The sequence below is a fragment of the Bos mutus genome, chromosome 28 (assembly GCF_027580195.1).
Source record: "Bos mutus isolate GX-2022 chromosome 28, NWIPB_WYAK_1.1, whole genome shotgun sequence".
NCBI classification, from domain to species: domain Eukaryota; kingdom Metazoa; phylum Chordata; class Mammalia; order Artiodactyla; family Bovidae; genus Bos; species Bos mutus.
Genome location: NC_091644.1, coordinates 35,133,148 through 35,156,374, shown reverse-complemented (window position 1 = coordinate 35,156,374; position 23,227 = coordinate 35,133,148). Strand labels below are relative to the sequence as shown.

At 41.1% G+C, this 23,227-nt stretch overlaps 1 protein-coding gene across 1 annotated transcript in view; it reads left to right on the top strand.

Annotated features, from left to right (window-relative positions):
* Positions 1-13,902, top strand: part of RYR2 (ryanodine receptor 2) — an 819,609-nt gene extending 805,707 nt beyond the window's left edge. The window contains exons 104-106 of the mRNA XM_070364567.1: positions 58-158; positions 1,097-1,148; positions 12,326-13,902. Of these exons, the coding sequence (XP_070220668.1) occupies positions 58-158; positions 1,097-1,148; positions 12,326-12,421 (249 nt within the window). The 3' untranslated portion in view covers positions 12,422-13,902. The remainder of the gene's footprint in view (positions 1-57; positions 159-1,096; positions 1,149-12,325) is intronic.
* The last annotated feature ends 9,325 nt before the right edge of the window (positions 13,903-23,227 follow it).

Here is a 23,227-nt window from a genome sequence, read left to right as displayed (position 1 = left end):
TGAGTTATGTTTTCCTTTCTCAACTCTGACCTTTGAATATTTGCCTTTGTCTTCTAGACCAAGTGCTTCATCTGTGGGATAGGCAATGATTACTTTGACACCGTGCCACATGGCTTTGAAACCCACACTTTACAGGAACACAACTTGGCCAATTATCTGTGAGTATACCTGACTCACTCCCCTACCCCTCCTGATACCCAGGCATCCCTCAACTCAGCAAGCTGGAGAAACGAGAGAGAACCCCTCTCATTACCACCGGCCTCAGACTTCTTATAAGCCTCCTGGAGGGAAACACCCACAGCTAGTGGTTCTTTTTCCTCAAGAGTAGGTTAACTTAGGAAATGAAGTTGCAATGCTCCATGTGAATGATACCTTCTAGAACATGAAATGAAAAGGTGGAAAGGATGCGCAAAATGTGTACCAAGTCTCTCAGAGAGCTTTGTCTGTGTTTCTTATTTCGAACAGGAATGTTCCATCTGCTCCTTAGAGATATGTGAATCTTCATTTTTCTTTTCTGAGAAAATACAGAGCTCTTTAGGCACTGTTAGAAAACCCAGATAAAAGTTACATTTTTTTAATACATAAAAATTTAGCTATTACTCAAGACTAGCCAGAAACTGTACTTTGGTACAATATTAATTCTTAATCTGTTTCTAACCTGATTTTAATATCTAAAAGAAGAGATACAGAAGAGCATTGAAGTGGACTTTGGGATTCAAAAGTATGCGACATTAGACAAGTTATTTAACCTTTTTAATCCTTGATTTTCAAATGAGGATTGCAGTTCCTGCCTCATAAGTGAATAAATAGGATATAGTTGCAGGCAGGGTCTGGCACTAAACCTGGCATAAAGCAGCTCCCAAGAAGTATAACTTGACCAGTGCATACATTTTAGCTCTTTTGAAAAAATATTTTAAAAGAAGATAAGCTTTTGGTCCCCATGGCATTTCTTGTTTTTTTTTTTTTTTTTTTTGCCCTGCATGTTTGACACATTTCTATGCTCTGCCATAAAGAGTTAGCCCATAGCAAGATCAGAGGTATCTGTTTATGCTATTTCCATACAATCCGTTTCTGATTACTCTCTCTGTATCTGTAGGTTTTTTCTGATGTATCTCATAAACAAAGATGAAACAGAGCACACAGGCCAGGTACGTAAACACTGAGCTACATTATCTGAAAACATTGATAAAAGAATCTCTGCTTGCTGGAATAAACGTGTACATTAAACATTAATATCAGAATTACTCTCAGATATTGGTCATGGTATCTTAGTATAAAAATCCCTTTTGTTCTGGATGAGTATACAAAGATTGCCATAGTAGAAAAAAGTAAAATTAGAATTGAACATTTATTAGCTGAAAATGCCGAGCTTGGGTTTTGATAATTATAATGTACTTGATTGCTTAATAAGATAGCAGATTATGTCAAGTGAACTTCATCCAACAGTATTACTGTCATTTGAAGATAATTGCATATCCTGGAACAAGATGGCAGAGAAGAAGGACCCTGAGCTCACTTCCTCTCAGGAGCACACCAAAATCACAACTAACTGCCAAACAACCACTGATGGAAAAGCCTGGAACCCACCAAAAAAGATATTCTGTGTCCAAAGACAAAGAAGAAACCACAGTAGTATAAAGGGGGCACTTGCAATATAATTAAATACCATAACCCCTAGGTGGGCAACCCACATGGGAACTGGAGAACAATTATATCACAGAAGTTCTCTCACAGGAGTGAGACTTCTGAGCTGATGTCAGGTTTCCTAGCCTGAGGGTCTGGCATCAGAAAGAAGAGCCCCCAGAGCACTTGACTTTGAAGGCCAGCAGGGACTGAGTGCAGGAGATCCAAAGAACTGGAAAAAACAGACACCATTGCTGGTGGGTGCACCCAAGGTCTCATGTGCATCAGACCCAAGGCAAGAGCAGTGACTTCATCGGAGCCGGGGCCAGACCTACATGCTAGTTTTGGAGGGTCTCCTCAGGAGGCAGGAGAATATTAAAAGAAACAAGGGGAAACCAACAAATTAAAAGGGTTCTATATAATAGTACTAACAGCTGATTTCTCAGCAGAAACTCTTCAGGCCAGAAGGGAGTGGTGTGATATATTGAAAGTGATGATAAGTAAAACCCTACAATCAAGAATACTCTACACAGAAAGGTTCTCATTCAGATTTGATGGAGAGAAACCAAAGCTTTACAGACAAGCAAAAACTAAAAGAATTCAGCACCACCAAACCAGCTTTATAATAGATGCTAAAAGAACTTCTCTAGGTGGAAAAGAAAAGGCCAAAACTAGAAACAAGAAAATTACAAAATGGGAAAGCTCACAAATAAGGCAAACATATAATAAAGGTAGGAAATACTTCTCACACATATAGGACATATAAGTCAGTAATTGTGGGAGGAAGAGAGTACAAATGCAGGATATTTGAAATTAAGAGATCAGCAATTTAATCAAGTACACACAAAGACTGCTATATCAAAATCCCATGCCAACTGCACATCAGAAATCTATAACTGATACACACACACAGAAAATAGAATCCAAACACAACACTAAAGATGATCATCAAATCAAAGAGAACGAAAGAGGAAAGGAAGAAAATAAACTCAAAACAATTAACAAAGTGGTAATAAGAATGCCATATCAATGGGGCTTCCCAGGCGGCATTAGTGGTAAAGAACCCGCCTGCCAATGCAGGAGACATGAGAGACTCGGGTTCAATCCCTGGGATGGGAAGATCCCTTAGAGAAGGTAATGGCAACCCACTCTAGTATTCTTGCCTGGAGGATCCCACAGAGGAGCCTGGCAGGCTACAATCCATAGGGTTGCAAAGAGTCTGACATGACTATAAATGGGTTAAATGCTCCAACCAAGACAGACTAGCTGAATGGATACAAAAACAAGATGCCTATATAGGTTGTCTACAAGAGACCCACTTGAGAAATTGGGACACATATAGACTGAAAATGAGGGGATGGAAAATGCCATGCAAATGAAAATCAAAAGAAAGCTGGAGTAGCAATACTTACATCAGACTAAATAGACTTTAAAATAGAGACTGTTACAAGAGACAAGACACTACCTATGATCAAGGGAACAATCGAGAAGATATAACAATTATAAATATCCGTGCACCCAACATGGGAGCACCTCAGTATAGAAGGTAAATGTTAACAGACATAAAAGGAGAAAATGGCAGTAAGACAATAATTGTAATATCCCACTTACATCAATTGACAGCTCATCCAGACCAAAAATCAATAAGGAAACATAGGCCTTATATGAAATGTTAGACCAGATGTAGTTCATTGGTACTATGAGTATTTCATCCAAAAGCAGCAGAAAACACATTCTTTTTATGTGCACATGGAATATTCTCCAGGATAGATCACATTCTGTGCCACAAAGAAATTTGTGGCACAAATTTGGTAAATTTAAAAAAATTGAAATAGTATCAAGCATCTTTTCTGACAACAAGGTTATGAGATAAAAATAAATTATATGAATATAACTGTAAAAGACAAAAACACATGAAAACTAACAGTACTGTACTAAACAACCAATGGATCAAAGAAGGAATAAAAACATACTGGAGACAAATGAAAACAAGACAATCCAAAACCTAGGGGATGGAGCAGAAACAATTCTAGGAGGGAGGTTTATAGCAATAAAATCTTACCTCAGGAAACAAAAATCTGAAATAAGAACCTAGCATTATACCTAAAGCAACCCAAGGAAGAAGAACAGATGAACAATAAGTTAGAGGAAGGAAAGAAATCATAATGACCAGAGCAGAATTTAATGAAAAAGAGATGATGAAAACAATAGCAAAAATCAATGAAACTAAAAGCTGCTTCTTTGAGAAAATAAACAAAACTGATGAACCTTTAGGGAGATTCATCAAGAAAAAAAGGGAGAGAACTCAAATCAGTAAAATTAGAAATGAAAAAAGGAGAACTTATAACTGACACCATAGAAATACAAAGGATCACAAGAGACTACTACAAGCAACTTTATACCAATAAAATGTCCATTTAGAAGAAATGGACAAATTCTTAGAAAAGTAAAACCTTCCAAGCTTGGACTAGGAAGACATAGAAAATATGAACAGATAAGTCACAAGTACTGAAATTAAAACTGTGATTCAAAAACTTCTAATAAACAAAAGTCCAAGACAAGATGGCTTCACAGGCAAATTCTATCTAACATTTACAGAAGAGTTAATACCTATTCTTCTCAAACTATTCAAAAAAAAAAAAAAAAAAACTACATAGGAAGGAACAGTCTCAAGCGCCTTCTATAAGGACACAATCACCCTGATACCAAAACCATTCAAAGATAGAACAAAAAAGGAAATTACAGGCCAGTATCACTGATAACATAGATGCAAAAATTCTCAGCAAAACACTAGCAAACTGAATCCAACAATACATTAAAAGGATCATACACCATGATCAAAAGGGATTTATCCCAGTGATGCCAGAGGGTTTTCAGTATCCACAAAGCAGTCCGTGTGATACACTACATTAACAGATTTAAGAACAGAAACCATGTAATCATCTCAATAGATGTAGAAAAATCTTTTGACAAAATTCAACACTCATTTATGATAAAAAAAAAAAAACTCCCCAGAAAGTGGGCATAGGGGAAATGTACCTCAACATAATAAAGGCCGTATACAACAAACACAGCAAACATCATTCTCTGTGGTGAAAAACTATTTCCTCTAACATCATGAAGATAAAGATATCCACTCTCTCCACTTTTATTCAACATAGATTTGGAAGTCCTAGCCATGACAATCCAGAGAAGGCAATGGCACCCCACTCCAGTAGTCTCCCTGGAAAATCCCATGAACACAGGAGCCTGGTAGGCTGCAGTCCATGGGGTCGCAAAGAGTCGGACACGACTGAGCGACTTCACTTTCACTTTTCACTTTCATGCATTGGAGAAGGAAATGGCACCCCACTCCAGTGTTCTTGCCTGGAGAATCCCAGAGACGGGGGAGCCTGGTGGGCTGCAGTCTCTGGGGTCGCACAGAGTCGGACACAACTAAAGTGACTTAGCAGCAGCAGCAGCAGCAGCAGCCATGGCAATCAGTGAAGAAAAAAAAATAAAATGAATCCAAATTGGAAAAGACATAAAACTGTTACTGTTTGCAGATGACCTGATACTATGCATAGAAAATTCCAAAGTTGCTTCCAGAAAACTACTAGAGCTCATCAATGAATTTGGTAAACTTGCAGGATACAAAATTAGTGCAAAGAAATCTATTCCAGTCTTATACACTAACAAAGAAAGGTAAGAAATAGAAATTAAGGAAACAGTCACATTTACCATTACATCAAAAAGAATAAAATACCTAGGAATAAATCTACTTAAGAAGGTAAAAGAGCTGCATGCAGAAAACTATAAGATATTGATAAAAGACATTAAAGATGACTCAAATAGAGATATACCTTTTTCTTGGATTGGAAGAAGCAATATTGTGCAATTGACTGTACTACCCAGAGCAATCTTCAGATTCAGTGCAATCGCTATCTAATTACCAATAGCATTTTTCACAGAACTAGAAAAAAAAATGTTACAATTTGTATGGAAACACAGAAGACCCCCAAATAGCCAAAGCAATCTTGAAAAAGAAAAATGGAACTGGAAGAATCAGGCTCCCTGACTTCAGATTGTACTACAAAGCGACAATAAACAGTGTGCGGCCGGTACAAAGGGCTTCCCTGGTGGCTCAGTGGTGAAGAACCTGCTTGCAATGCAGGAGACACGGGTTCAATCCCTGGGTCAGGAAGATCCCCTGGAGAAGGAAATGGCAACTCACTCCAGGATTCTTCCGTGGGAAATTCCATGGAAAGGGGAGCTTGGCAGGCATTCATGGGGTAGGTAGCAAAAGAGTCAGATGCTACTGAGCACATGGAGCATATACAAAACTGACTCACTTTGCTGTACAGCAGAACCTAACAGAATATTGTAAATCAGCTATAATAAAGTTAAAGAATGTAAGACCAGAAACTATAAAACTCTTAGAGGAAAACATAAACAGAACACTCTTTGACATAAATTGCAGCAGATCCTTTCTGATCCACCTCCTAGAGTAATGAAAATAAAAACAAAAATAAACAAATGAGACCTAATTAAACACAAAACCTTTTGCACAGCAAAGAAAACTATAAACAAGATGGAAAGATAACTCTCAGAATGGGAGAAAACATTTGAAAACAAAGCAACTGACAAAGGATTAATCTCTAAAATATACAAGCGGCTCATTCAGCTCAATATATTTTTTTAAAAAACACCCAATCAAAAAATTGACATAAGACCTAAATAGACATTTCTCAAAGACATACAGATGGCCAGCAAACGCAAGAAAGGATGCTGAACATCACTAATTATTAGCGAAATGCAATTCAAAACTATGATGAGGCATAACCTCACACCAATCAGAATGGCCATCATCAAAAAAATCTATAAACAATAAATGATGGAGAGGGTGTAGGAAAAAGAGAACCCTCTTGCAGTGTTGGTGGGAATATAAATTGATACAGCCACTGTGGAGAACAGTATGGAGGCTCCTTAAAAACTAAAAGTAGAACTTCCATGTGACCCAGTAATCTCATTACTGGGCATATACCCAGAGAAAGCCATAATTCGGAAAGATACATGTACCCCAAATGTTCACTGCAGCACTATTTATAATAGACAGGACACCAAATGTCCATCAGCAGAGGAATGGATAAAGAAGATGTGGTAATGTATATACAATGGAATATTACTCAGCCATAGAAAGGAATGAAACTGGGTCATTTGTAGAGACACGGATGGACCTAGAGACTGTCAATGCAGAGTAAGGTAAGTCAGAAAGAGAAGAACAAATACATATTAATGCATATATACGGAATCTGAAAAAAATGATATCAATGATCTTATTTACAAAGCAGAAATAGAGACACAGATACAGAGAATAAATATGGACACCAAAGGTGAAAGGGGGCGTAGGATGAATTGGGAGCTTGGGATTGACATATATACTCCACTGATCAGATCAGATCAGATCAGTCGCTCAGTCGTGTCCGACTCTTTGAGACTCCATGAATTACAGCACGCCAGGCCTCCCTGTCCATCACCAACTCCCGGAGTTCACTCAGACTCACGTCCATCGAGTCAGTGATGCCATCCAGCCATCTCATCCTCTATCCTCCCCTTCTCCTCTTGCCCTCAATCCCTCCCAGCATCAAAGTCTTTTCCAATGAATCAACTCTTCGCATGAGGTGGCCAAAGTACTGGAGTTTCAGCTTTAGCATCATTGCTTCCAAAGAACACCCAGGGCTGATCTCCTTCAGAATGGACTGGTTGGATCTCCTTGCAGTCCAAGGGACTCTCAAGAGTCTTCTCCAACACCACAGTTCAAAAGCATCAATTCTTCGGCGCTCAGCCTTCTTCACAGTCCAACTCTCACATCCATACATGACCACTGGAAAAACCATAGCCTTGACTAGACGAACCTTTGTTGGCAAAGTAATGTCTCTGCTTTTGAATATGCTATCTAGGTTGGTTATGACTTTCCTTCCAAGGAGTAAGCGTCTTTTAATTTCATGGGTGTAGTCACCATCTGCAGTGATTTTGGAGCCCAGAAAAATAAAGTCTGACACTGTTTCCACTGTTTCCCCATCTATTTCTCACTCCACTGATACTATGTATAAAATTAGTTAAATTAGTTATATCTAATGAGACCCTACTGTTTAGCAGAGGGAACTCCACTCAGTGCTCTGTGGCAAATTAAATGGGAGGGAAATCCAAAAAAGAGGTATATATAGCTGATGCACTTTGCTGTACAGTAGAAACTAACACAACATTGTAAAGCAGCTATATTCCAATTAAAAAACAAAACACTATGCACCTATGCTCACCTAATCTATGACAAAGGAGGCAAAAATATACAGTGGAGAAAAGTCTCTTCAATAAGTGGTGCTGGGAAAACTGAACAGCTCCATGCAAAAGAATGAAATTAAAACTCTTTACCATTGAATGAAATTAAAACACCACACATAAAAATAAACTCAAAGTGGATTAAAAATCTACATGTAAGGCCAGATACTGTAAAAACCCTTAGAGGGAAACACAGGAACAACACTTGCTGACAAAAATCACAGAAAGCATTTTTTGGTCCTCCTCCTAGCGTAACAAAAATAAACAGGACCTAATTAATCTTAAAAGCTTTTGCACAGCAAAGGAAACCATAATAAAAATGAAAAGGTAACCCACAGAATGGGAAAAACTATTTGCAAATGAAGCAACTGACAAGGGAGTAATCTCCTAAATACACAAACAGCTCATGCTGCTGCTGCTGCTGCTAAGTTGCTTCAGTCGTGTCTGACTCTGTGCGACCCCATAGACGGCAGCCCACCAGGCTCCCCTGTCCCTGGGATTCAGCTCATGAAGTTCAAACTAAAGGGAAAAAAGCCTAATCAAAAAATGGGTGGCAGATCTAAACAGACATTTCTCCAAAGAAAACATATAAGATGCCCACGAGGTTCTTGAAAACATGATCAACATCACTAATTAATAGAGAAATGCAAATCAAAACTACAACAAGGTATTACCTCACACCATTCGGAACAGCCATCAAAAAATCTTCAAATAACAAATGTGGGAGAGGGTGTTCAGAAATAGAACCCTCCTACACTGATGGGAATGTAAATTAGTATAGCCGTTGTACAGAACACTATGGATGTTTCTTTAAAAAACTAAAAATGCATCTACCGTATGATCCAGCAATCCATTGCCTGGGCACATATGCAGAGAAAACCTAACTCGAAAACATTCATGTACCCCAGTGTTCATTGCAGTACTGTCTCAATCATCAGGACATGGAAGCAGCCTAAATGTCCGTCTACAGAGGAATGGATAAAGGAGATGTGGTACATACATACAATGGAATATTACTCAGCTATTTAAAAAATAATGAAATAATGACATTCGCAGCAACATGGATGGCCCTAAAGATTGTCATACTGAGTGAAGTATGCCAGAGAAAGACAAACATATGATATCACTTATATATGGAACCTAAAGAATGGTACAAATGAAAGTATTTACAAAATAGAAATACTATCACAAATGTAGAGAACAATCTGCCTACCAAGTAGGGAGAAGGGGGGTGGGATAAATTGTGAGATTGGGATTGGGATTGATATATATACATTACTATAAATGAAATAGATAATCAACAAATACTGTATAGCACAGGGAAGTCTACCTGAAACTCTCTAATATACATGGGAAAGGAATCTAAAAAGAATGAATATATGTATATGTAAAATGAGAGCTTCCCCAGTGGCTCAGTGGTAAAGAGTCTGACTGCCAATGCAGGAGATGTAAGAGATACAGCTTCGATCCTGGATTGGGAAGATCCCCTAGAGGAGGAAATGGCAACCCACTCCAGTATTCTTGCTGGGATAATCCCATGGACAGAGGAGCCTGGCGGGCATTCACGGGGTAGCAAAAGAGTCAGATGCTACTGAGCACACAGAGCATATGTAAAACTGACTCACTTTGCTGTACAGCAGAATCTAACACAATCCTGTAAATCAGCTATAATAAAGAAAAATAAAAATTTCATAAAGACAAAAAATAAAAGGAAACAACTCCATTTACCATTGCATCAAAAAGAATAAAAGTAGCTAGGAATAAACCCACCTAAGGAGGCAAAGACCTTTATTCTAAAAACTATGAGATGCTGATGAAAGACAGATGACACAAACAGATGAAAAGATGTATCATGTTCTTGGATTGAAAGAATCAGTATTGTCAAAATGACTACACCACCCAAGGCAATCTACAGATTCAACGTAATCCCTCTGAAATTATCAGTGGCATTTTTCAAAGAACTAAAACAATAAAATGTTTAATTTGTGTGAAAACACAAAAGACCCTGCATAGTCAAAGCAATCTGGAGACAAAAAGATGGAATTCAAGGAACCAGACTCCCTGAATTCAGATTATACTGCAAAGCTACAATAAAACAGTGCTACTGGTGCAAGAATAGAAATACAGACCAATGGAACAAGATAGAAAACACAGAGATAAACCCACATCAGATCAGATCAGTCGCTCAGTCGTGTCTGACTCTTTGTGACCCCATGAACTGCAGCACGCCAGGCCTCCCTGTCCATCACCAACTCCCGGAGTTCATGTCCATCGAGTCAGTGATGCCATCCAGCCATCTGATCCTCTGTCGTCCGCTTGTCCTCTTGTCCCCAATCCCTCCCAGCATCAGAGTCTTTTCCAATGAGTCCACATACCTATGGTCAATTAATCTACAGAAAGGCACTATACATAATGGAGAAAGACATTCTCTTCAATAAGTGGTGCTGGGAAAACTGGAGAGCTCCATGTCAAAGAATGAAATTAGAACATTAACACTACACACAAAAATAAACCTAAAATGGATTCAAGACCTAAATCTAAGACCTGACATTGTAAATCTCTAGGGGAGGAAATGGGCCAAACAATCTTTGATATAAATTGCAGCAATGTCTTTTTGGATCAGCTTCCTAGTGTAATGGAAGTAAAAACAAAAATAAATAAGTTGAATTTAATTAAATTTTTGGACAGCAGAGGATCCATAAACAAAATGAATAAATGACCTGTGGACTGGGAGAAAATATTTGCAAATGATGCAACCAGCAAGGGATTAATTTCCAAAAAACACAAACAACCCAATCAAAGAATGGGCAGAAGACCCAAATAGACATTTCTCTAGAGAGGACATACAGATAGCCATAAAAAGCACGTGAAAAATGCCCAACATCGCTAAGTATTAGAGAAATGCAAGTCAATGATACCTCATTGGAGGTATCACCTCATACTGGTGAGAATGACTCTGATCAGAAAGTCTACAAATAATAAATGCTAGGAGGGCGTGGAGACAAAGGAACCCTCCTTCCCTGTTGTTGGGATTGTAAATGGGTCCAGCCACGATGGAGAACAGTATGGGGGTTTCTTAAAATACTAAAACTAGAGCTACTCTGTGATCCAGCAATTCTACTCCTGGGCATTATCTGGAGAGAACCATTCATTTGACAAAATACATGCACCCCAGTGTTCATTACAGCACTATTTACAATAGCCAAGAATGAAAACAACCTTTGTATGTGTATCACACACATACAAACACAATGGAATATTACTCAGCCATAAAAAATGAAATAATGCCATCTGCAGCAACATGGATGAACCTAGAGATTATCATACTAAGTGAAGTCAGAAAGAGAAGAACAAATATCATATGGTATCTCTTAAATGTGGAATCTATAAAAATGATATAAATTTATATATAAAACAGAAATTGACCCACATACATAGAAAACATATCTATAGTTACCAAAGGGGGAGAGGGGTGAAGGATAAATTAGGAGTTCGGGATTAACATATACACACTGCTGCTGCTGCTGCTGCTAAGTCGCTTCAGTCGTGTCCGACTCTGTGTGACCCCATAGACGGAAGCCCACCAGGCTCCCCCACCCCTGGGATTCTCCAGGCAAGAACACTGGAGTGGGTTGCCATTTCCTTCTCCAATGCATGAAAGTGAAAAGTGAAAAGGAAGTCGCTGTCATGTCCGACTCTTAGCGACCCCATGGACTGCAGCCTACCAGGCTCCTCCATCCATGGGATTTTCCAGGCAAGAGTAAACATCTACACACTACCATATGTAAAACAATCAAAACTACTGTGCAGCACAGGGAACTATACTCAATATTTTCTAATAACCTATAAGGGAAATGAATCTGGAAACAATACACAGACATATATATGCACACACGTATATGTGTGTGTGTGTAACTGAGTCACTTTGCTATTCACCTGAAACTGTCTCAACACTGTAAATCAACTATATTTCAAGTAAAAAAAAATAATAAAAAGAAATAATTGCATATGACATGTTTAAGGTTCTGATCAAGCTATTTGAAATTCTCCCTCTTCAAATATTCACCTCCTGTTGTTAATAGTTTGAATGGTGAAATTAATAATACTAATTTTAAGGAATTCTCAAAATCATATATCACAAATAGTTTTTTATCATTATTATGGTCAGGATGAAGATCCATTATTAGTAGAAACAACCTGGAGTATTTAGGCATCATCTAAATGAATCTGAGACTCTCTAGTTAATATAACTATATGTAATACACCATGATACTTTGTGATATATATAATAACAAATTTGAGTTTCTCTTTATCTTGTATTTTGTGGTAACACACAGATCCTAAGGAAAGACATGTTGTTAACACATTGCCTTTACTTTTACAGGAATCTTATGTTTGGAAGATGTATCAAGAAAGGTGCTGGGAATTTTTCCCAGCCGGAGACTGTTTCCGGAAACAGTATGAAGACCAGCTAAATTAATCTCAGTCCCAGATCACCTCCAAAAACCAAAACACACACACATGCACACACACACTCTCTCTCTTTGTCTCTGTCCTTCTGTTTCTAGACTGTCTCTCTCTGTTCTCTTGGAAACATCTTGCTGATGTTGTGAACTGCCAGCGTTGGGAGCTGTGTTTCTGAAGACCTGACTCTGCTTTTCCCCCCACCTAGGGTATTTTCTTGAAGAATAATCTAAATTCATACACAGAAAAAATAGGAATTTTGAAAAGAAAAACATTCTGGAGATTCTCAATCATTATTATACAGACAGATTTCCTTCTGAGACTCCTGGAAATCTGCTTGCACTCTGGACATTCACAGGGAAGCGTGGCAGCCACACTCATTCAGCCTCTTTATTTCACCATCTGGAAAGGAACTCTCTAATGGTCACAGAGCACTGTAGCACTTAACAGATTGCTGTGGACACCAGTTACGAAGGGAAATAGTGCCTTACTATATGTGGGTTGAGCTATGCAGAAGATATGTGCATGAAAAAAAAAATCTTTATTTTCTTTATGTCGACTTTTTTTCTTAGTTAGATTGACTTTTGTGAGGGTTTTTTTTTTTTTTTTTTCATGCTTTTCTTCGGTGGGGGAGGGTAAGAAAAGCAGTTTGTGTGCACCTTTTGAAAAAGACGGGTGGCCTGTCTCAGGACGAGAGGAGGTTCTTCTCATTCATCCAAATTCCCACTTCCCCTCCCCCTGTGCTCCTGCTCTTATTTTGGTAATGCTCTGATGCAATATTGCAACTTTATGAAATCTTTGTATGAAAACAAAAAGACTGCAAAAAATACACTTTCAAAAGAAATAATTTATTGCATGTTTATTATGCAAGTTTAAACAAACCAAGAAAACTTTCAGAAGCAAATTGATCCACGTGAGAGAATTTTCATGATAATTATATTCATAGTAATAAAGTGTTGTGGGCTTAATTGTGTATTTGGAGCCAGTGTCATCCACATATGATACATTATGAACTTGACAGTAGTTTTGGGTTTTTCTCTTTCTTTTCAGCCACCTGTGATCAGTTGTGGATTAAGGACTTCTTTTCAGGCCATTTTTTTAATATCAAAGCTGAAGCAATATCCATTCAGGGATTTCACCAGTTGCATCAAAAAACATGGATGATAATATCAATCACTCCATTTTGAGTCCTTTTAAATGTGATGTGAATCTTTACAAATAAAAAGATTCAGAATGGAAGCAAGGTCATTTTGCAAATATTGGCGCTCTTTTATTACAAGTCTGCTTGTTAATTTTAGAATTGTAAAACTGCTCTGATTAAACTATTTAACTAACTTTCTCACCTTCTTCTTTTTCCATTTCACTTATAAACTGGGATTCATCCTAAAAGCCTTGAACTTTCAGTTGAGTGTGTCTAGGGCAATCTGAACACTGCCTTAAAGCCCATCATACTTCCCTGTAACTAAGCAGGTTCTCATCACATACGATTATGGAACCTCAGAGCTGTCAAGCATTTTGAATCACCTATCCCCATCCCCATCATGTCTTTATTTTGGGGTCATCCAGATTTCTTAGAAATCACCAATGACAGAAAAATCAGTTCAGTTCAGTTGCTCAGTCGTGTTCAATTCTTTATGACCCCATGAACCACGGCACACCAGGCCTCCCTGTCCATCACCAACTCCCGGTGTCCACCCAAACCCATGTCCATTGAGTCAGTGATGCCATCCAACCATCTTATCCTCTGTCGTCCCCTTCTCCTCCTGCCCTCAATCTTTCCCTGCATCAGGGTCTTTTCAAATGAGTCAGCTCTTTGCATCAGGTGGCCAAAGTATTGGAGTTTCAGCTTCAACATCAGTCCTTCCAATGAACACCCAGGACTGATCTCCTTTAGGATGGACTGGTTGGATCTCCTTGCAGTCCAAGGGACTCTCAAGAGTCTTCTCCAGCACCACAGTTCAAAAGCATCAATTCTTCGGCACTCAGCTCTCTTCACAGTCCAACTCTCACTTCCATACATAACCACAGGAAAAACTATAGCCTTGACCTGACGGACCTTTGTTGACAAAGTCATGTCTCTGCTTTTCAATATGCTGTCTAGGTTGGTGATCACTTTCCTTCCAAGGAGTAAGTGTCTTTTAATTTCATGGTTGCAGTCACCAATCTGCAGTGATTTTGGAGCCCAGAAAAATAAAGTCAGCCACTGTTTCCACTGTTTCCCCATCTATTTGCCATGAAGTGATGGGACTGGATGCCATCGTCTCCCAAGTTAGTTTAATTTTTATCCAGCTTTCTTTCATTTTAGACAGCTCTTCCTTGTTCAGGGCAAATTTGTTTCCACACTGTAACCAGGGATTCATTTTCTGTCTTAATCTGAAAGAGGACTGGCCCACAAGTTAGTGATGTATTCAACATTCAATTGTTCATTGAACATTTGCCGTGTAGGAAGCATGGTGCTGGGTATCAACTGTCATTTTTCAGCTCATTGGAGCTCTCATAGACATCAGAGCTATAGTACTTAGATTTTGCATTTCTTTTCTGATATTGTAAGGGAGGAAAACTTTGCCCTTCTTCCTTTCTAGGTTCTTTGGCTGTTACATTGACGTAAGACAGATTCACAGGAGAAAAAACAAACTTTGTATGTATATGAGCCTCACAAAAGACACGAAAGGCAGTTGAGGCTTATATACCTTCCTGAGCTCAGAAGGGGTGTGGAGGGGTCTGGGCTCTCAAAGGGAAAGAAACTAATTCACAGGAAAGTGGGAAGAGCAAATATTTGGTGCATAAATATTTGATAAACTATGGATTGTCACACTAGGTATAGGCAATGGGACACAAAGGGGACTGAACAAACGGGTCCTGCCAGGCTACCTCCAGCTTCCCACACTGGCCCACACTCTTTATAGTTATGCCTGGCGTCAGTTCTCTTCCTAGACCAGGTCTTCAATATGAATTCTTTTAGACTCTTAAGGGGAAGGTAAAAAAGCTCTTCCTGTGTATTTTGAGGCTTGGTTGACTTTAGCTCAAAGTAATTCACACATCAAAGTGACACATTCTGGAGAAGCTCATACTAAACCTCTCAGTAACATTTTCATTAAACAGAAGGAGTCAATTTGTACTGTCTCCATCCCCAATCCTGCTTAGGAGGTGACCCCATGTATTGAGGAATTTGGATAAAATAAATGACATCAGCTCTGCGAGACATCCAAGACCACGTTTCCTTTGCCACAAAACACTTCAGAGGAAGTACACAGTGGAGAGGAATAAATGTTTTTCTGGGATATAAAATCTGATAGATTCAGATCTTTTGTTTTTGCCAAAGTCAGTGTTTACATGAAACAACAGTACAAGTGAGAGGTGAGTGAACAAATTCCTAGCTGTTACCTGGATACTGCAGATTCTTGTAGATTCCCCTGGTTGACTGCTCCTGGCTTTAGAACCCTAGCAGGTGACAGACAAGTACTCAGGGAGAATCAGAGAAAGAGGCTAAATTCAGGAAACGAAGCTTCCTCCCACTAGTGGCCTCTTGGCATCAGTCTTGGAAGAAGAGGAGAGTAGTTGAGTCGTTCACTTTAGAAACTGTCACTGGTGGTGTCAGTGGCCTACCTTTAGAGGAGGGCATCTCTCTATTCCCTTCTCAAGGCCTCAAAGGGAGGGAGGGTGGCTTTTCTTCCTTGGCGTTATTATTAATTCTCCCAGGAAATGTTGCGTGAATTACAAACACACTGGGACTCTCTGTTTCTCTGATTAAACTCAGGGCTACCTGACTCAAACTCAAGAAATGTAATCTCTTTAGAAATTTTCAAATATTCAAAAAATCGCAAAGAGTGCTGTAATATCATACCTTCACATCTCCACTTGCACTCGCAACATTTTCTCCCTTTCCTATCTACTCCTCCCACCACTCTTTTTCTTTGGGAAACATCTCTTGATCCTACTCCATAAAATAAACAGTCGTAGTGCCAAAGCAAGCACTTAGCTAGCCACAAGCAGAGAATAGGGGGCCATGGGCCAAAGGGCAGGAAACCCCACATCTTATAAACAACAAGTATCCTTAGGTAGATGAAAAGCAGGAACTTCCAGAATGACAGGAAACCATACATTTTGGGGTGTGTGGCCTGTCCTGAGTGTCCTGAAGGCAGACAAAGAAAGGTAGGAAAAGGCAGGAATTTCCAGTGCCCAAATACAACCTTTTGTTCACTATGCCTTTATTACAATAAAATTAGCCTCGCAGATAAAAGCATGCACCATCATGCACCAATGCCATGACACTTCCGATCAAGGTCAAATAAAACAAAAATCCTTCCTCCCCTCAGGCAGATGGAGCTGGAATGAAAATCAGTAAAAACAAACCCCAAAACCCTCCCTCCCAAATGAATAGTCCACTTCTTCATTTCTATGCCCCACATAACCAGTTTGCCAGAGAAACATGGCAGCCACTCAGCTGAGCCAGCCTGCTCTCCGCTTGAGAGATGTGCGTGCATGCTCAGTCACGTCTGACTCTCTGCGACTCTATGGACTGCAGCCTGCCAGGCTCCTCTGTCCATGGGATTCTCTAGGCAAGAATACTAGAGTGGGTTGCCATTTCCTCCTCTAGGTGAAATTCCTGACCCAGGGATTGAACTCGCATCTCCTGTGGCTCCTGCATTGGCCACTGATCCACCTGGGAAGCCCCCTGAGGGCATTAAGTGAAGTGAAGTCACTCAGTCATTTCCGACTCTTTGTGACCCCATGGACTGTAGCCTACCACACTCCGCCATTCATGGGATTTTCCAGGCAAGAGTACTGGAGTGGGTTGCCATTTCCTTCTCCAGAGCATCTTCCCAACCCAGGGATCAAACACGGGTGTCCCACGTTGTAGGCAGACACTACTGTCAGAGCCACCAGGGAAGTCCTCCTTGAGGGCATACTATCATGTAAATTAATCCTCGCTTTACTTTCTTGACCTGCCTGTTTTGTCTCTGAATTCTTTCTGCGAGACAAGAAACTAGCCTCTTGCCTTCCTTGCACTTGACAGGTGCTGTCTTACTTCCTGCCATTCATTCATTTCTCCTCCCTACCTCCCACCATCCTACCCCTCTCCCTGCCCCTCACTTTCTAATTTCCCATTTTCAGACCTGTTGCTGCAAAGATGCAGGCGTGAATCAAGCATTTAAAACCATCAGGGAACTCATCAATGGAACACTCTGATCCAGATGACTGGGTCATGGGACGTATTAGAGAGACGATGGGTCTGTCCACACAACCCCAAGGCAGTTTCCACACAACGGTTTTAGGCACACAGTAAAAAGCATAACACTGCCTCCTCCCTGCAGCTTATTCCTGGTTCACCTATGCCTGAACATCCTTGTCTTCTCTCTGTGTCCCTATCTCACTCTTACTTCCACTCTTATTTCATGCCTTACTGCACTGGAAATGGGGAAAAAATCTACCAGGCATTTTCTAACCTTGCCACTAGGTCTTCAGTTCAGTTCAGTCGCTCAGTCGTGTCCGACTCTTTGCGACCCCATGAATCGCAGCACGCCAGGCCTCCCTGTCCATCACCAACTCCTGGAGTTCACTGGGTCTTATACCTCTCATTATGTGCAAGGCATGTCAGGAAGGTTTCCAACCATTGTCACAGGTAGTTAAGGACCTAAACCATAGGAGCCTGACCCTCTGGATTTGCCTCATCCACCATTTAACTGTCATCAGGTGCGACTGTGTGGAAATACAAATGCAACTTTAGAGTGTAAGAGAGTTCACACTGCAGCCCTTCAGGAGCTCTTTTGTCCAGTGGGTAGTCTGTGTGCAAAACCCCTGGTGCTGGGAAGGGGGGCAGTCCTGCCCCATGGTGGTGGGACTGCATCTGGGCCGCCATCCTTTGCCACTGGCTTCTGCAAGCCACCCTGTGTTCAGCCAGCCTTCTCTGTGGTCCACCAGGTGATGGGGGTCTGTCCCTGCCCCAGTGCCATCCACCTCACACTGCTGGGACAGGGCAGTGTGTGCCAGCGTAGGGTCCATACATGGTTATACCCCAGGGATACATGCCTGGGCAGTGACATTTGCCATGCTGACCTCCCCAGGGTCATATAATTGGGAGTGTTTTGGGGAGTGTTCTTGCAGGGATGTTGGGCTCTTCATACCCCTACGTGCAGACACAGTACCTCCACCTTGGACCATGATATCTCCTGCCTGTGTCCAGCCCCACCACCAGCTAGACAGAGTGCTTGTGAGAGGGGGTGGTGAAAGGGTGGCACTGACGTCCAGGGGTGCCTCCCACAAAAGGGAAGGGAAAAGAGAGGCTTTTTCACAAACCATCTGCTTTAATGGCCAATTTCCAGAAATTTGCCACTCTTCTGGGAAAAAAGCTGGGATCTAAATAGGTCCTAGAACTATGAGGATGTCTATTCTAGAAGAAGGGGAAACAACAGAAGGGGAAAGACTAGAGATCTCTTCAGGAAAATTGGAGATATCAAGGGAACATTTCTCCCAAAGATGGGCACAATAAAGGACAGCAACAGTAGAGACCTAGTAGACACTGAAGAGATCAAAAAAAGATGGAAAGGATACATGGAAGAACTGTATAAAAGAGATCCAAATGCACCAATTGCTACAATGGTGAGGTCAGCCACCAGAGCCAGGTATTCTGGAGAGTGAAGTCAAGTACGCCTTAGGAAGCACTGCTGTTAATAAAGCTAGTGGATGCGATGGACTTTCAAGTAGAACTATTCAAGTGCTAAAGGATGATGCCATTGAGATGTTGCATTCAGTATGTCAGAAAATCTGGAAGACCCAGCAGTGGCCACAGGACTGGAAAAGGTCAGTTCCCAAGAAGGGTAGTACCAAAGAATGTGCAAACCATCGGACAATTGCACTCATCTCCCATGCTAGTAAGGTCATGCATAAAATCTTACATGCTAGACTTGAGAACCAAGAACTTTCAGATGTCTAAGTTGGGTTTCAAAAAGGAAAAGGAACCAGAGATCAAATTGCCAACATTTCTGGATCATAGAGTAAGTTAGGGAATTCCAGAAAAACATCTACCTCTGTTTCATTGACTATGCTGAAGCCTTTGACTGTGTGGATCATGAGAAATTGTGAAAAGCTCTTAAAGAGATGGGAATGACAGACCATCTTATCTGTCTCCTGAGAAACAGGTATGCAGGTCAAGAAGCAACAGTTAGAACCCTGTATATAACAACTGATTGGTTCAAGATCCAGAAAGAAGCACGACAGGGCTGTCTGCTGTCCCCCTGTTTGTTTAACCTAATATGCTGAGCACATCATGAGAAATGCTGGGCTGGATGAGCTCCTATCTTGAGCTGGAATCAAGATAGGAGGGAGAAACATCAACAACTTCAGATATGTAGATGATACCACTCTAATGGCAGAAAGCAAAGAGAAACTAAAGAGCCTCTTGATAAGGGTGAAGGAGGAGGGTGAAAGAACTGGCTCAAAACTAAATATTAAAAAATCCAAGATCATGGCATCCAGCTCCATTACTTCATGGCAAATAGAAGGGTAAAAGGTGGAAATAGTGACAGATTTCCTCTTCTTGGGCTCTAAAATCACTGTGGACAGTGACTGCAGCCATGAAATCAGAAGATGATTGCTTCTTGGCAGGAAAGCTAAGACAAACCTAGACAGGGTGTTGAAAAGCAGAGACATTACTCTGCCAACAAAGGTACATATAGTCAAGGCTATGGTCTTCCCAGTGGTCATGCATGGTTGTGAAAGCTGGACCATTAAGAAGGCAGAACACCAAACAATTGATGCCTTCAAACTGTGGTGCTGGAGAAAATTCCTGAAAGTCCCTTGGACAGCAAGGAGATCAAACCAGTCAATCTTAAAGGAAATCAACCCTGAATACTCATTGGAAGGACTGATGCTGAAGCTAAAGTTCCAATATTTTGGTCATCTTTTTGAATAGCTGACTCACTGGAAAAGTCCCTGATGCTGGGAAAGATTGAGGACAGAAGGAGAAGAGGGCATCAGAGGATGAGATGGCTGGATGGCATCACCAATGCAATGGAAGTGAACTTGGGCAAACTTCAGGACATAGTGAGGGACAAGGAGGCCTGGTGTGCAGCAGTCCATAGGGTTGCAAAGAGTTGGACATGACTGGGCAATGGAACAGCAACAACAATTCTAGAACATACCCCAGAACACAGAGGTTAATAAATGGCCATAGGATCCAGTATAGAGAAGTCTTCAGGAAGGTCACTCATCTTGGATACTGAAGGTGCCAGGGTAGGACACAGACCCCAGGATGCTGGGGCCAGTAGGACCACCACATGGGGGAGAAGCTAAGCCCTGCTGCGGCCAGTGTCAACAGGACTAAGTGGATGGGGATATCTGGAGCCAATCCTGTCTTCAAAAATGCCCTCTGGATCTCCTAATGTTAGTGCTCCTCTCTGTTACGGGAGCCCCCTCTTCCTGAAGGAGCAATGGGAAACACTTCCTCCATCCCCAAGGACTCACCCCTCAGGTAGTTCTGAGTCCCTGGGACAAGTTTTATCTAGATTCTTTAAAATAAGAAAAGCTCACTTTCTTTTGTAACATAGCTTGGCTGAATTTATAATCTTGAAGATGATGAAGCCTGGCCAGAAAATGAAAGCCTCAATTATAATATCACCCTACAGTTAGACATCTATGGTAAAAGGAAGGGGAAACAGACAGAACTTTCTATATTCAGGCTTTTATAGCCCTAAGAGAGAACTCAGAGCTCTGCAAGTCTTATGTTAGATGGACCCTCTACCAGTTGGGACCACTGAATGCTGCAAAAAAGCCCTCTCTAGTGGCATCTCCAGAGGAACACGAGCCCCAGACAGAAGACCTTAGCACTCTTTCACCATTTTCATATCCTCCCTGCCTTATAAGCCTGTTTACTCTTTGGAAACCAAAGTGCAGCCAGGGCTTCCCTGCCCCCTTCAGGAAGCAGCAGGTGGGCCTCAGGGAATTCCCAAGGACTACACTCCTTTTTTCTCTGTCCAACCTCAACTGCGCAACTGCACTCATCTCACACGCTAGTAAAGTAATGCTCAAACTTCTCCAAGCCAAGCTTCAGCAATACATGAACCATGAAATTCCAGTTGTTCAAGCTGGTTTTAGAAAAGGCAGAGGAACCAGAGACCAAATTGCCAACATCCACTGGATCATCGAAAAATCAAGAGAGTTCCAGAAAAACATCTATTTCTGCTTTATTGAATATGCCAAAGCCTTTGACTGTGTGGATCACAATAAACTGTGGAAAATTCTGAAAGAGATGGGAATACCAGACCACCTGACCTGCCTCTTGAGAAATCTGTATGCAGGTCAGGAAGCAACAGTTAGAACTGGACATGGAACAACACACTGGTTCCAAATAGGAAAAGGAGTACATCAAGGCTGTATATTGTCACCCTGCTTATTTAACTTATATGCAGAGTACATCATGAGAAACTCTTGGCTGGAAGAAGCACAAGCTGGAATCAAGATTGCTGGGAGAAATATCAATAACCTCAGATATGCAGATGACACCACCCTTACGGTAAAAAGTGAAGAGGAACTAAAAAGCCTCTTGAGGAAAGTGAAAGTGGAGAGTGAAAAAGTTGGCTTAAAACTCAACATTCAGAAAATGAAGATCATGGCATCTGGTCCCATCACTTCATGGGAAATAGATGGGGAAACAGTAGAAACAGTGTCAGACTTTATTTTTTGGGGATCCAAAATCACTGCAGATGGTGACTGCAGCCATGAAATTAAAAGACGCTTACTCCTTGGAAGGAAAGTTATGACCAACCTAGATAGCATATTCAAAAGCAGAGACGTTACTTTGCCAACAAAGGTTGTTCTAGTCAAGTCTATGGTTTTTCCTGTGGTCATGTATGGATGTGAGAATTGGACTGTGAAGAAGGCTGAGTGCTGAAGAATTGATGCTTTTGAATGGTGGTATTGGAGAAGACTCTTGAGAGTCCCTTGGACTGCCAGGAGATCCAAGCAGTCCATTCTGAAGGAGATCAGCCCTGGGATTTCTTTGGAAGGAATGATGCTAAAACTGAAACTCCAGTACTTTGGCCACCTCACGTGAAGAGTTGACTCATTGGAAAAGACTCTGATGCTGGGAGGGACTGGGGGCAGGAGAAGGGGGCGACAGAGGATGAGATGGCTGGATGGTATCACTGACTCGAGGACCTGAGTCTGAGTGAGCTCCGGGAGTTGGTAATGGGCAGGGAGACCTGGCGCGCTGTGATTCATGGGATTGCAAAGAGTCGGACATGACTGAGTGACTGAACTGAACTGAACACCCCTTTTTTCTCTGTTCAACCTCAACCAGTGCAGCAGTCTTTTAGGCTGATTCTCAGAGGACCCCAGCTGGCTCACTGGCAAATTCCGGGGACTAACTCTATCCTTTGATGTTACCTGGAGGACCTAGATATTGTCCCTTCCCACTGCTGTGCCAGAGGAAAGACCTATATTTGGGAACAGGTTCAAACATATGCTTATGGATGACATGTCACCCAACCTCACCAGTGCCCTGTGGGCATGACAGCAGTGCCTCTGATGGATCCCAATAAGACTATCCGCCAGGCTGCCTGGAATCATGAGAAGGGACCATATGATCTTTTGCTTCATGGAAGGGAAGAAATGATGCATAACTAAACCTGTTAACCATGCTAAAGTTAAAGAGATCAAGATGAAAATCCAACCCTATTTCAGGCCTCACTGGGAGATGCCATCAGAAACTGTACAGATGTAGACCCAGACACTTTTGAGGGATACCCTGTATTTGCAACTCACTTCATTAGCAAATCAGCCCCTAACATCAGTAGGAAGCTTCAGAAGTTTGCTATGGGGCACC